The sequence below is a fragment of the Rhamphochromis sp. 'chilingali' genome (genome assembly GCF_963969265.1).
Source record: "Rhamphochromis sp. 'chilingali' genome assembly, chromosome: 5".
NCBI classification, from domain to species: domain Eukaryota; kingdom Metazoa; phylum Chordata; class Actinopteri; order Cichliformes; family Cichlidae; genus Rhamphochromis; species Rhamphochromis sp. 'chilingali'.
In genome coordinates, this window is record NC_137932.1 from 5,292,543 (window position 1) to 5,308,359 (window position 15,817).

General features: G+C 40.5%; 1 protein-coding gene across 2 annotated transcripts in view; it reads right to left on the reverse strand.

The window, feature by feature from the left end:
* Positions 1-361: 361 nt before the first annotated feature.
* LOC308397668 (MAM domain-containing glycosylphosphatidylinositol anchor protein 2) overlaps positions 362-15,817 on the reverse strand; it is a 198,237-nt gene continuing 182,781 nt past the window's right edge. For both annotated transcript variants that reach the window (XM_080883706.1, XM_080883705.1), the window contains exons 15-18: positions 13,342-13,503; positions 3,956-4,086; positions 3,360-3,456; positions 362-902 (exon numbers count right to left, since the gene is read on the reverse strand). In XM_080883706.1, the coding sequence (XP_080739832.1) occupies positions 814-902; positions 3,360-3,456; positions 3,956-4,086; positions 13,342-13,503 (479 nt within the window). In that variant the 3' untranslated portion in view covers positions 362-813. The remainder of the gene's footprint in view (positions 903-3,359; positions 3,457-3,955; positions 4,087-13,341; positions 13,504-15,817) is intronic.

Below are 15,817 nucleotides of genomic sequence, written 5' to 3' on the forward strand. Positions count from 1 at the left end.
GTCTCCTTCTCATTTTTAAGCTCGAACGTCTCTCTGCCTTCCAGTCCACCTGTCTACACCTCTGCTGAGCCTTCTGCTCTTATTGTTCTGCCACCATACCGTCAGTTGGCCACTTGGACTCGTGAGCACAGTGTTAAAAGATACGTAGGCAGCTACAGGGGAGTAAGCAGACAGAACTAAATGTTGTCGGAGTCCTTGTCTTTCTACAGTACAGCACCGAGCAGATAAAGAAATGCCAAAGAATGACACGAGGCTGGGCTAAAGTGAAAAACAAGTGTCGGGGATTGGCATCTGGTGCAAGAAAATGGAGATAAAGATACACAGAGAAAGGTCTGATTGAATGTATTGATAAGCAGGGAAATGTTACTTCATATTCAAAAAGTCAGCAGTGTCTGTATTTCCTTCCGTCGTCGAAGGAAGCTTTCCGGCGCCTCATGAAATGGTTCTTGTGCTTTACAAACTACCCTCCCACGATGCTTGTGATCTCCTCCGCCGGTCCGGGCTCATTCGTCGCCGACCTGCCTTTGTGCTCGTAAAGACGTCCAGAGTTCTGCGTCAGCGGGTGTTTTTCTGTAAAAGAGGTCTCTTTAAAAAAAATGTAGCGCATCTTCTTTATTTACTTTTTGTGTAACTTTTTAATCACTTATTTTTTCTCTCTTGCTCATTTAATAACTGCGGCCTTTCTGTGGTCTGCAGTCCATGGGGGGACCCCGCTGCTTTCAGGATGCATGAATCTTTGGTGATTGGATGTTGAGGGTACAGCTCACAGACGGCGGCTCTGAATATTCGCCTCTGAGATGATGGAGAAATGGGTCACCTTTGACCTTCCAGGAGGGTCAGCACCAAGGTGACACATAGCAGCCATATATGGCAGGATGTGGACAGAGCCTTGGCGCTGAGATCTAAATGGGGGGGGGGGGGAGAGAAATAAGCAAACATTTCAATACAAACATGGGAAGATAAGTGGTGAAGGGAATACTGATTTTATTACTCATACTATTTAATATGGCTTTATCCATCTGTAGCATGCTGATTCACTTCAGAAATATGTTGAGTGTGTTGAATACTAAAGCTCTTCCATTTAGCCAAATACAAGACTATGCATACAGAAATATTACTAACTCAGCAGTCATGAAAGAGCTATAACATCATGATTATCCCTGTGGCTTTCACTATCTTTTAATGAGCTTTTAACTAGTAAATAATGGGCTGTTACCAGCAAAGAGCTCTGCTGCTTAAAGCTAATGAGTTGCTTGGTAACCACAACAATTGGTCAGTTCAGCTTAAAGATCTGAAGATTCGGTGTGCAGACGTAAAAGTCAAATTAATGCTCTTATCTAACATCTGTGCATGAGGCTGCAGTGCTCAGCATTGTGTTTGTGCGATGTTTTTGTTCTGTTTCTGTTCTGGGCTTTAGGTTAAATGGTGATATTAAATTCACTACATACAGCTGAGGTCAGAAGTTTAAATACACTCACCATGGGGATGAATGTCATGGTAATTATGGGCTTTTAATGATTTCTTTAAAATGATTAGACAGCATACATCTTTAATTACTGAAAAACAAGAACTGGATGCACAAGTTTTAAATGATTTTGAATTTTCTCTAATCTACACAGGGTCCAAATTATATATACACATACGTAGACCACCACTTTGGACTAGCAATTTGCACTTTGGTGAGACACTTCATTAGACAGCAACAAGCTTCCAGCGTGATTCTGGTTGGATATCTGAGCGTTCTTCTTGGCGGGATTTGCAAGATCCTTTTAAATTGTGTGGTTTCCTGGCACAGTCCTGGCTTTTAAGCATAATCTACATTCAAGAAGTTTGATGTTAGCCTGCTTTATCCATTCCAAAACCAATTTTGATATGTGTTTAGGACCATTTGGAGGTAGTTTATTATTTTATCAACTTAGTGCAGTTTCCACTTCATGGCGGGCTTGAGCATTGGTGGTTCCTGGGTTGTTCGTTAACATCCTAACCAATTTCCTATCATCTCAGAATCACACTTTGGGTCTTGTACTTATGTATAATTGTTCAAACTGATTATGCGCAGTTGTTTGGAAAGGGCCCATTAAGCTTCTGAAATAGCCTTTCCAAAACCCCGACCTCAACACTAGTCAAAATTTGAGGACTATGCTTAAAAGCGAGGTCTGTGCCCACAAACCAACTAATTTAAATGAACTCTACTAATTATGCTAAAATAGGTGGTCAAATATCCAAGCAGAATTATACCAGAAGCTTGTTGATGGCTTCTAAAAGTGTTTGGTCGAGGTGCAACGTGGCAAGGGACAAGAAGCCCCAAATTAAAAGCCCCAAATTAAAATTACATTCATGTGTATGTAAACTCCTAACCACAAATGAAGATGACTGTGAGGGATTCAGTACTATCACAGGTGTATCCCATGTCTTTCCTAAAGTAAGCTGGGTGGCTCCAGAACACCCTGCCCACAATAGCTGGATAAATGGTAAAGCTGGATCTCCTGCTGTGCAAGAAAGCAAATATACGTTTTCTCCCATATGTTTGCTACTAACTTCTTTGAACAAATCCTAAAACAGACACAATGTAGCATTTTTCTTTCTGAGCTGGAAAATCAGTCAGAAGTCATCTCTCATCATTCCTCACGACATCTTGCTCAGTTTCCCCCTCTCACATCACGCCGAATCATGTAAGATTCATTGCGTGAGATTGAATTGCATAATTCATAACATTACTCTGTCCTCAGCCCGGGCGACTACTCCTTTACTTCCAAAATGAATTAATGCTGTCGCTTTGAACCATAATGCACCCAAATGAAAAATAACCTATACAATAACAAACTCGCAGCAACAAAAACAATGCATCTTGCGGACCGAGATCACTGTCTCTGATTGCCGTTAGATGGGCAGTTATTTTCCACCACGGACGTGAAAAATGAAAACAGATTATCTTGATTCATTTATGGCATGTTAAAGAGATGTCTAAGTCTGAACGGCTTTTGGAAATAATTCCTGCAGAATAAATAACGGGAATTAAATCAAGGAAACTGTATTTGTCTGCCAACCAATAATGCCCTGTCAATTGCAGGCCATTTTCCGTGTCCTGTTTTCTGTTTTTTACCTTCTGTTTGTTCCAGCAGCGCAATTACAGTACTCCACTCAGCCAGCGCGGCTATCATTCATGTGATTACACACCCTGTTGCCATGGCAACCATGCTTTCCCCATGAGATGGTCGTTTTATGCTGCCAGCTGTCTAAGATTAGATCCTCTCTCATAAATCTGAACCTTGTCCGGTGAGGTAGAGAGAGAGTACCTGGGACTTAGATAAGAGGGACAGAGGAGAGGATGGAGGAGGCGGATGCGTGGTGCTACTCACTGGGCGGCGGGTCTCGACACTCCCCTTCCTCCAGCGTGATATCATCAATAGCAATGTCTCCTTCAATGCCTGGTCCCCGAATCCCTTGAAGTACGACCTACAGAGAGTAGCACAAGTCATTATATTGAATCTTGAGAGACCAAAAAACCAACAAAAATAAAGAACAGGAAAAAAAGGGAAATTTGAACTGCAGTAAGATAAAGACTGAGTCAGTGCACAGTGTAATTTAGCTAAATTACACCTGGGAAAAAAACCCTTAAAAAACACAACAGCAGGTGGCAAGTATTTGCTTATAATGTCACAAAATTTAAAACCAAGACTGTTGGAAGCTGCAACTAAAGTTACCTATTTTACAACTAAAGCTGTAAAAATGATGGAAGTTCTGCAGCTTTCCATCATCCACTCACAAAGTTCAGGCTTCCTGATGGAAATGAGCGTCATACCAGACATTTTGTGGGAATGCCGGCTACTTCTCACAGCTACATCAGTGTTTAGCCCTCAGGGAAACCAATACCACACAAACACAGGCAAAGAAGAAAATAGAGGGCACCGAGGGAAACGCTACTGCATATTGAATGAAAGTTTTTTAGGCTCACCTGGAAAGACGATGTTGGGTGGATGCTTACTTTGGCCTGCTTCCAGCGGTCACCTTGATTGCCACTTAGCGACCACACGAGGCCTTCTGAAGCCGTTTGACCCTTTTGCTTTAGGAATGCATTTAGCGTTCCTGCATTGAGGAGAGAGACAGTTGGACTGTTGCCAAAACATTTTCTAATGGCTCAAAAGAAAGTATTCATATCTTGGAATTACGACTTAATAATCATTATATGTTTTCATTTTATAGTGCTAACTCCTTTTGTCCTACATTTAAACTACTTCCTCTATATTATGCCCCAAATGACAACTCACTATTATTTAATTTAAGTAGGTCATTAGAAATTAAGGTAACTGGTCGATTGTAGCCACCTCTCAGCAGTACATGAAATCCATGTGAGGGGACAATTAGGGTGTGCAAGTGGAGGGTGAATCCCATATGTTTATGTTGGAGTAACAAATATATGTATGCTTTTGCAGAGACATTCGATAGGGTATACGTTCTGCAAAGTTTAAAATTTAAGGAGCAGCAGGCAGAAAAGAAATGGAAAAAAATAGAAAAATAGCAGAATTCCAAAAACAGAGAGCCGTCTTCCAAGAGCTGCCCTTCTTTAAGCCACAGTTACAGGTAAGTACATCTGCTTTAAATACCTTTTCAACTTTATATTGACTATTGAATTCTTCATTTTCACCAGGTGACAGTCCTTTGTTGGACATATTACCACACTTGGTTTTACCGTGCTATGCAGCCTTTTTTAAACCCAATATCACGGCAAAGCGTTGAATGGACACGGTGGACCGGCATGTCTATTACACGTTTTGCCAGGATACTGGGTTGCTTTTTCTGCTCCTTACAGTGCTTTATTGTTCTAAAGTGATCTGATATGAAAAGATCCGTTACAAGGCAAAGACTGCTGTCACAGGCTTGATTTTGTAAAGTCTGACACGCTGTCAGGGGTTCAAGAGTATAGTTCCTTGTAAGATCATTTGAATTACAATATGCCAAAATAGGAACATTTGTCAGCACCAACCACTGTTGTACTTCATGTACAATTCCTTCAAAAAGTAATCAGACATCTTAACGTTTTTATTCATTTTAAAAAGAATAAAATATGCAGTCCACCTGTGATGAACTGATTTGATTGGACATAAAACAATCAAAGGCTCCCAGAAGTCACACTGCATGTGAGAACTAAAACCAAGACATGAGGTCCATGAAGTCTCTGTTGACCTCACAAAGCTGACAATGTTTGGCTGGACAATCAGTTGGTTGACCAGCCAAACTGCAAAGGGTCTTAATCGGGGATGTTCCCAGGAACTGCAGCTAAGTGGTCAAAAGATCTGTGAAGAGATGAGAGAACCAGCCAGTAGGACAACTAACTCAGAAGCAGTGCACAGAGAAGAAGGGAAGAAGTCTTGATTAAAAAGTAAATGAAAGCACTCTTGGAAACTGTCAAATGGCATTTAAAAGACTGAGAATAAAGATGAAATACCCCGTTGCACAATGCTACCATGCAATACCATGGTTCACAGCAGCATCGTGCAATGACAAGCAGACTGCTCTGGGTCAAGGAAAGGATGAAAGCCAGATATCTCAATCAAAACTCTTAAAAAATCTATTTTACAACAAAAAAAAGCTGCTGCCTTTTTTCTAAGTGGGTCTATATTATACACCACCTGACCATGTACATTAAAGAACTCCGTAGTAATCTGTTCCAGATTAATCCCAAATAAAATTGGGCTTCTGATCTAATATTCACCTGTGTATCCCGCATTTCAGATTTATGTATTCTTCTGAATACGAAGCAGAGCCAAGCAGTAGCAAAGGTTAAACTCAGGTTATATGAATTGATACATCTATTAAGTGTCTGCATGCAAAGATAAATTATTCTCTCGCTCATGATGGTCCAAATTAATTATCACTAAAGGGCAACGTGTGATGAGAATTTCTCGATAAATGGAAATACTTTCCCTCTAGAGGGCAGTTCTTCTGAGTTTATCATTAGTTTCAAACTATTTCTGCCAAGTTTAGTTTTCTTTTTCAGCTCAGCTGGATTTCCACTAAAGCTACAGAAAATAATCCACTGAGTGTCACTGCCAGCTCTATATTACAAAACACAACATGACAGATCTATTTCAGCAGAATTCCTATATCAGTTAACAATAACACAGATGTACTGGGTCTTACTGAGACAGAACAGACTATATACCAAGTCTGCATTAAAGACTACCCTCAGTGAGGTCTCTTGTCTGGCCCCAGGCTTTGATATAAAACTGTCAGATGATGACACTGAGTGCAACCACTTTTCCCTCCTTTACAAACATACCAATTGTGTGTGTGTGTGTGTGTGTGTGTGTGTGTGTGTGTGTGTGTGTGTGTTTGTGGTATTTCTAATTTGCCATGCTGGAACAGGGAGTGCATGTATGAGAGAGAACATCATCTTTTTTGCAGTGGGCTAACAGGAGCAGCATCCAAAGACTCAAATCAGGTTAGCACTGACACCACAGCAAAGCTCAGTGCGAGCAGTGCTCTGAAGTCAAGTGGATTTCACAAATATGGGAAGCAGCACCTTTGCGTTGACTCAACCAGTGAGGCAAACTTTCATTTGATGCATCTTTGCTTCAGCTAGATGCCTCATTACTGGTAAGCCCCCACCCTGGATAGGTAAAAAAAAAGAAGAAGAGGGAAAGCTACGCTGTTCACACTCTCTCATCAGCACGGTATACACTCCCCCCCCCGACAGCACAATCTCCATTGAGAGATGAGCTCTTGTACAGAACATGACCCGCGGTTTCATCTCCTGTGGAAGTGTTTAGGATGTAGGAGGATTCTTGCTGAGCTAACTGGCTTACATTTTCTTTGAACTTATAGCGATGTAGGTGGTTATGTCAGTGTCATCACATCCTGAGCAAAGGCATATGCTGTATATTCTTTGGAGTACTTTTTTTTTTTTTTTTAAAGGAATACCTTTGGCAGACACTTGTGAAATTTAAAAAGATCTGAGAAGAGAAAGATGTGAGTCTGGTGAACAGTGAAGAACAGCTCCTGGAAATTTTTGCAATTATGCAGTGAGGATGGTAGAGAGGTGGATTGAGGTGCTGTACCACCCTCCTTGCTAATGAAAAGATGACTCAGTTGCTTCTCAGAAGGTCAGGCTTAACGCGCGCTTGGTTGGTGTGCTTTGCTCGAGACTTAATCCTATAAACAAATGCGACATGGCCTCCAAAGGCAAACTTTGATGTGCGCTTCAGTAATTAAGTGTGACCTTGTCTCAGGTATCCACCCGCTAGCTAACTATGGAGGAGTTTCTTTGAGCCTGAGCCACTGTTCACATCAGTGCGTAGGCATGACTCTTTATCGACTGATTCTGGCCTTCAGGGATACCGTGCCACAGCCTGACTGTGACTCACGTCAACGGCACCGTGCCAAACAGTACCGGAATCTTCAAATTTCAAGATGGAGCTTTGCCTCACCGGCTGGTTTTTTAAGCCACAGCTTTAAGTGCAAAAAAGAAAAAGAAGAAGAAGCTCTCAATTATTTAAAATGCCAAAATTCCCCCAGATAACAGAAAATATGAAATGCATATATTATTTGGGCAATTTGTCATAAGCATTTACTCCTCTGGGAAGAAAATATCACAAACCAACATTCCTGAGCTTGGGGCAAATGTTTCTCACGGACGGAGAGGCAGAATACCAAATGAAGCACCGCCATGGAGGATCTGAGCTGGGTTTCAAGTCCTTGACATTTAGCCCATTCATCATAACACGCCACAGTCTGAGCATGGGCCTCACCACAGACGGGGAGGGCAGGAGAAGAGAGGGTCTGGCTGGCGATCAATTTGAGCAAATTGGAAATGTCACGGCCTACTCAACCTCAGCGGGGAGCCGGAGGAGCTCTCATCTCCCTGCTGAGTCGCCCTCCAACACCTCTACCCTTATATTCTCTCCACCTCCCTCGCCTCCTCCTCTCCAGATGTTTGGTCTGGCCCACCTGCCTAGACACTTCCACTCTAGCTCTCCCCTGAGGACACCCGGAATGGAGCCTAAATTTCAGAGCATATGCAAGCCATGTTATCAAGTCCAGTGTAATACTTAATGACTAACCTCTCTCAGCATGTTTTGCTTAATTAAAGATATTGTTCTCCATGTTTTAGAATTAGCATTTTACAGGCACGGTGCTCATGTTTACGCTTTGTTAGTATCTGCATTTCCTATTTCTGCCTTTCGTCCTGTTATCTCGGCTACCTGTTGCTAATTTATTTTCATGTAAGTCCATTACAGAAATTCCAATTGTTAGCTCCAAACACAAAATGGAAATAAGTTAATGGGATGGATATGCTCCTTAGTCAAAGGTGGATTTGTGGATGTAGATAAAAACTTAAGATTATACAAATAAATTATTTAGTCAGTATGTATAAACTAACCATGAACTAAATCACTCATATAAAGTGTCTCACAATATAATGTAAATAAAAACAGAATGCAATGATTTGCAAATCTAATAAACCCACATCTTTAACAAATCAGATGTTTGAACTGAGAAAATGTGATATTTTAAGAAAAATAATAACTCATTTCGGCAGGTTTTCATTGAAAAAGACATTGCAGCATATGCTACTCTAAAACCAGTGTATATCTTTGGGCATGGTGGCTTTCCAGATGTGCAACTGGCTTTTCCATAGTCCGTAATGCACCCACATACCATCTGAGATAGAGAGTTCTGAACTGATAACAGTCCCTTTACTCTTTAGTCCAGAGCATGCGGTGTCCATGTTCTCCAAAAAGAATTTCAATTTGTCTGACCACAGTATGGCCTTGGTCCATTTAAAAAGAGATTTAAAATTGTGTTTCTGGATCATGTCATCATTTGGCTTCTTCTTAACCTGCATTTGTAGACGGCAAGGTGAGCTGTGCTCACAGAAAATGATTTGTGGAAGTGTTCCTGAGCCCACGCAGAGAGAGCCCAGAGATCAGGGGCATCCAGTGTTGACTTTTAACTGTGTCACTTACACGCAAAATTGCTGAGTGCAAGTGAATCTTTTCTGATATGATGTACTGTGTATGAGATATTTAAAATCTTTGCTATTTTATGTTGAGGAACATTATTCTGAAAGAAACTTTCTGCCCCTCTTTACTTCTGAGAAACGATGCCTCTCTTAGATGCACTTTTTTAAAACACTTTTACATGTTGCTGATGCGTTGCGTTGCTACCTAACCTAACTAGTTGCAAAAAGTTGCTCAAGCTGTTTCTTTTCACTTTTCCAGCCTTTTGTTGACCCCGTCCCAACTTTTTTACGATATGTTGCTGCCATCAAATTCCAAATGGGCTATGTTTTTCATGAAACAGTAAAATGTCTCAGTTTAAACATTTTATATACTCTCTGAATGAATAAAATATGGATTTATGAGATCTGCATTTTTACATTTTACACAGCATTCCAATTAAAATTACCTTTGATATCCATTCGTGAGCTTACAAAAATTGAAAGAAACTATTCACAATGACATTTGTGTCTAACAGTGGTTAAACAAGGAGAGCTCATTGTAGATGTCAGCACTTGAATTTGAGTTCATTTAAGGAGACCCCAAGCTGCCGGGGGGAAATGAGTACTCCCAGTTTGGTTGCGGTTAGCTGCTGGAGATTGCTGGCAGTCGCTGTGAAATCAACTGCTAAAGCCCCAGGCGTGCAGGACTAAAGAGCAGTCAGTGTTGGATTTTGCAGACAAGTCAGTGTGTTCCATGCAAACCGGTAGCTGGTAACCACAGCTGTCTGCTAATGGCTGCAAAAATCACAAGTAGATTTTCAGTGCAGTTCTTTGTGACTGATTTTATCCAGGGAATTTTTGTCTTTGTAACCAGTGGTTACTAGTGGTGTGCAATACTGCATATTTTGGTATCGATCCGATTCCCATTAAATACGTGTCAGTATCGCCGATATTGATAGCGATACTTTTTAATAAATAAGGTGGATGCGTCATTGAATTGCTAAATCTTAATTAATTTTCATGACCTTAAGTGTTTTTATTATTAAATAGTTGAAACCCAGGACATAATTAGGACAAAGTTTATAATTAAATAGAAAATGCTTTATTATTGTGGCTGGTCTGCGATGCCGCTGCAGGTGATATGGACTCACCTGCACCACATCTAAAATCACGCCTCGCTGGCTTAAAACCTGTGCTCTGCTTGTGTTGCTGTTGTTGGTGGTGATGTGTAAGGCTGGCAGCTGGAGAGCTGCAGTTGATGAATGTACTGTTATAGCAACGGTGTGATTATTGTAAGAATAAATGATGTTGCGAAGCATGAAAATGCCACCGGGTCTGTCGTGGTGGTTTAGTTATCAAGTTTTTTTTTTTCAAGAAAAATCTTAAATAAAAAGTGCACACAAATCAGTAAATAAGTTAAAACAAGTACTGCTGAGAAACTATAATACAAAAATTACAATTGAAATTCTAAAGAACTGGTGAAAATATAATATGTAAACAACTTAACAATCCCCAAAGCGTCTAAGTCACGTGACAACGCAAGACTTAAACACAAGGGGGAGCAAAGTGTGCCTGCTCTGCGCTGACACAGGAGCGGCGAGTCGGGCAACCTGGCTGTTTCGTCTTTGCCGAAAGCACAGCATCGCAAACAAGAGCAGAACTTAAAGTAAAGAATCGATCTCACCAGGCTAGTATCGATCCGATACCGATGCCGACTTGGTATCGATACAATCGATATTTGGATTGAGCCGCCCACCACTAGCGGTTACCAGGGGGACCAGTGACTGGTCTCTAGTCCTGTGTCACTGAGGCCTTGATAAAGGGTTGCGTTTTATTACTACTTACAAACTTTACAAAGTCCTGCACTCAGGTCCCTGTCTCAGAGTTTATAACAAAACAGACTTCAAAGGAAACAAAATAGAAGTTGGAGTAAGATATGTGACGCTGAAGAGCCAAGTCAGGTTATTAAAAGGTGAAAAAAGAAGCTGCAGAAGTTGGAGTGTGGAGACCATCAATGTCTTTCTAGGATCCTGAAGTAATTGAAGTCAAATGCTGACTATAAATGTCAAAAAGAGAGGGGAGGTGAGCTGCTGGCCTGTAGCAGTTTCACAGTTTGCTGAATTCCTCTTGAAATTCCTCTCTTGGCATTTTTTACTGTCACTGATTGATTTTTCTTTCTATACTTTATCTATTTTTAAATATCCTTTTTTCTGTACTAAAATATATTTCAGTGAAATACTATTTTTTTAGCTGCCTATCTCTGCGGGTTATTTCCCTCTGGTTTGGTGTCACTAGAATTTCACTTAAATGGCCTGAAACCAAAATGAGAACACATAAATAATGAGTCGAAGACATCAGTTTTAGTTATCTCACATGAAGAACTTGTGTGGTTAAAAAGTTTTATATTTGATATTGAATATGAATATTTTTAGAAGCACAAAGTACGCTGACTGTTTCCTCTGAGATACTGTGCCTACAATTCTGTCATGTTTTTGGTACATGTGCAATCATGTGAAAACATGTTTTTTCCACAGGACTCTATGCAGTCTTGTGAAAAACAAGTACACCCTTACTGTTTTCCACAGGAATCAAGGCAGTACAACGCAGAAAGATGCTGCTAATCAAATGCATTTGATTAAATGAACATTTCGGCAGTTTTCAGGCTTTTAGGTGAGTGTTAACAAAATGTCACAATCTTCCCAGGAGTTGATATCCAAGAGAATCCACCACAAGGTCAGACTGTGCAATGCTCACTCTACAGGCCTCATTTAGCACAATAAACGCTAAAGTTCATGACAATACAATTAGAAAAAGACTAAACAAGTACGGCTTGTTTGGAAGGGCTGCCAGGACAAAGCATCTTCTTTCCTCAAAATAACATGGCTGCAGGCTATAGATTCACAGATTAGCATCTACAAAACAACAACAACAAACAAACAAAAAAGCCCTCAGAAGACTTCTGGAACCAAGTCCATTGAACCAAAGTGGAGATATTTGACCTTACCATCAATGGACTGACCCACGAATCACAATGAATTGAAGCAATGTTATAAAAAGAAAGAGTGGGCTACAATTCTTTCACAACGATGTGAGAGACTGACAACATCATACAGGAAAGATTACTTCAAGTTATTGCTGTTAAAAGTGGTTCTACAAGCTACCGAGTCACAGAGAGCTCTTAGTTTTTCACAGACTGCTCACATGGCTTTGAAAACTCTCATTTTCACATGACTGCAGATCTTGCTGTCATTTAGATTCATTGTTTTTTAATCCTATTCCTTTATCACTTCAGCTCATATGCTAACAGTGCCTGTTTCTCACTGACATGGCTCTGGCTCCTAAACTGGACCATTAAGAATTTTCTGGGCGAATAGACTATTTCCATATTCTGCCCACCGTGATCTTCTTTCCACAAAAATAAGAATTAAGTCATGCAATGAAAAGCAAAGCTGGTTCTGCATCAACACTAGTACCGGTGCCTTAAAAAAGACACAAGATGACCCACGTCCACTGGTGACCTTTTTCGCCTTATAAAGGTGTGTAGTAGCTGATGATAGGGAGTTAGGTTGGGACAGAGAAACCCTGGAGGGCTTCAACAGTGCATAAACTGCTATTTTTGTGCTAGAGCAAAACTCCTAAATGCACTGAGCGTACAAACAGCACACATTCAAAGCAGGAGTGCTTGTGGTTGGCTGATTGGGTCTCTGGTGAAGAGAGTCAGATGTAAGCCACAGAGTGCTCCTTCAGTCGCTCCGCCATCTTCAAATGGGCCATGCAGGGTTGTTATCTACATTGTGAGATGAATGTGAGGGCTAACACCCAGAATCTGTGCGCACCCCTTTGGAAGGAGTGTGTTGCAAAAAGGAGACATCTTTTACTTGAAACATCTGACAGCTACACTTAGAATTTTTTGGAAAGAAAGCGCAAAGCTCCACACCAAACACACCACTGGGAGAAACTCTCAGGAAATGACTGCAATTCTGTTGCTTAGAGGAAAAAGTGCTGCTTTCTTTTTTGTTTGGCCGTGACTACTGCGTTTCCTCTCTCACAAACAAGAAGTCCTTCACAAAAAGAAAGAAAAAACTCCAGTGAAATACACATCTGCTGGACACCAAAACCAAGAACCTCATCATAATTAATGCCAGCGGTATGTCCGACAGATGCTTGATGATGTACTCTTTTAGAAATAAAATTTCATGTGGTGTTGCCTTACTGACTGTGCTTAGTTCCACGAGAATAAGAAAGCAACTCCTTTATACAGCAGAGAACTGCCAAAGCAACTTGAAATCCACTCAAAGCTGGTTTTGCTGCTTTATCAAGCAAAAACGGGGAGCAGTGATAGACTGTAGAATTGTTTAAGAAATTAAGCAGTGGTTTTAAATGAAGGCAATCATTCTTACCTATGTGTTTCCCATACATGTGGTAGAAGAAGCCAAAGCAGTAGGCAGGTGGATTGGTGATACCATAAGGGTTTTTAGGTGCTACGTTGAAAAATGGACTTATAAGCCGTGCTTGGTCTCCTTCCTTGCGCGGTCTTGACGTCTCGATGTACATGTAGAAACCTTGAAATGGATAAAAACACACATGCGGACACCAGAGTTATGAGAACAAAATAAAAGGGGTTCTACATTTTCATAAACTGTGGTCTGATCTTTCAGTGCCTTCTCATCCTCTCGTGTCAAATACTCCCGTTTTATCAGAAGAGACGGCTGTTCTTCGGATTAGATCTTAAACCAATAGGTGTGGTAATACAAACTGCCAAGAGCTGATGGTCTAATTTAAAAAAGCAGAAAAGACTTATTAGAAGTGTGGCAGTGGCTTAAGTCACAGGTTTCACAGCTGTTGCATCTTTCTCATAATTTGTTTTTTTTTTAATTACTTGCTGATTCGTTTTGCCTTTACTCCCTTTCTACCTTTGCTTGGTTAATTTTAGCCATCAAACCTACCCGGCTTCACGAGATTAATGCAGCAGGTTTGAAAAAAAAAAAAAACAGGCAAATAAACTTTAAATATGATTGCACGCATACAAAGATCCATATGTAACATACTGGGAGTTAGATCTGTATGAGAGGAACATAATAGAGCATCTAAATCAAAACTATTGACACAGTGTGACTAAACTAATAACACAGTTTTCATGACTTTACTAAACAAACTCATCATTTATTGGCTGAGTGAATGCTGACCCCAGCCCAGCAGCCAGACCCTGAACTTTAACAGGTAACAAGCAGATGAGCAGTCAGGCTGCTTCTTCCATTTTAAGCTGTTTATATTTAGTTATATATATATAATTATATCTCTATATATTTCTCTGAATACTTATGTTGGCCCCATCAGCAACTTCACTGTCCCTGACTGTGAAATGTCACAAACATTTCTCTTTGAATCCCTGACAAATTGTTTTATCACTGTAAATATTGCGGTAATGACACCTTCCATAATAAAGATAAGGGCCAGAGCTCACTAGTCGCAAAAAACCTGGCACAGATACAGTGAGGTTACATTTATGGTCCCTTGGTCTGACAGTGGTGGACAGCAGCAGTGATGCCTATAAGTCAGACAGCCCTCTGCGTGCGAGCCAAATTATCTGAAGCCAATCTCAGCCCAGCCACAGGCACAGGCAAGGTAGCTTGTGAGCCGCTCCACAGCCCTCCAGCCAAAATCAAATGGAATATCTCCCTCAGCTGAATCTCATATTAGATAATTATGCACAAAAAAATGAATGGGGCTGCTAATGAAATGCTGGACATTTTGAAACCATTAGGTGATTAAAGCCAATGCATTATTTACTGCCTCAGCTGCTGCTGCTGGTACCATAGCACCATAATAGGCACCAACTGTATATTTCACCACAGACAACTTCCATCAAAGGATTCATTAAAAATCCTCTAAAAGACTCTTGCATATCCATTTTTCTTATTTATTCCTTGAATATGCAATACCTGTACATGCAGCTCTCAAGAGCGAATGCTAAACTTACTATGCAGAGTCTAATTTGGGTGCCATGGAAACAGCGACGAGGCTCATTTAGAAGATTATCTTGCAAATAAATGATGATCAAGGATCCTCACTGTTAGTTTGTGCAGCATCAAATATTTGGTGACACAATGAGCACAGCTGAAATCATCTTCTTTGAATTGTCCCATCTTATTTCGTCGTTTTGAAAAGTGACACTTGTTTTTGTGTGTTTGCAAATAAACATATGAAATAATCAAAATGCTATGTGTCGTGCACTGACCGATAATGTGATAATCACATTGCTTCACTGTCCCCTGGGGGCATTTGTGGATTCATTCATTGTGGATGGAGCACATAAGAAACAACAGTGTCCATTTAAATGTGTGCATTCAACATGCTAATTTCTAATACAACAAGCAGGTAGACTTTTTTCAGAGGCTCGCTGACAGCTGGCAAGAATGATCACTAAGGCCTAGACCAGCTGTGGTTTTTACTATTACCACAGATTTTTGCAATATCATTGCTCAGCCGTACATATAAATCACAAGATGAGAAATATTATGAAATTACTTGCCCACTGGTTAGTGAATGTTAAGGTTGGTCACGATTTGTGTTATACTCTGCAATATTTTTATCAATGCATAGAGGTTTTTGCTACAGTGTCCACTGTAATTGTAGCCTGTAACATTTATTCAGAGAAGAGAAACAATGAGTTCTTGGCAAAGACACTCTTATCATACATGATAATGACCCCGATTGCATTACAGCAACGTGGCGATCAATATACATTGTAAGCTCATCTATGATATATCACCACATCTCTATAACTGAAGGTAAAAAATATGCTCCGAATGGACCCAACCCCTCCCAAAAAACAAAACAAAAAACGCATGTATGTATTTACTAGGGTGTTAACTT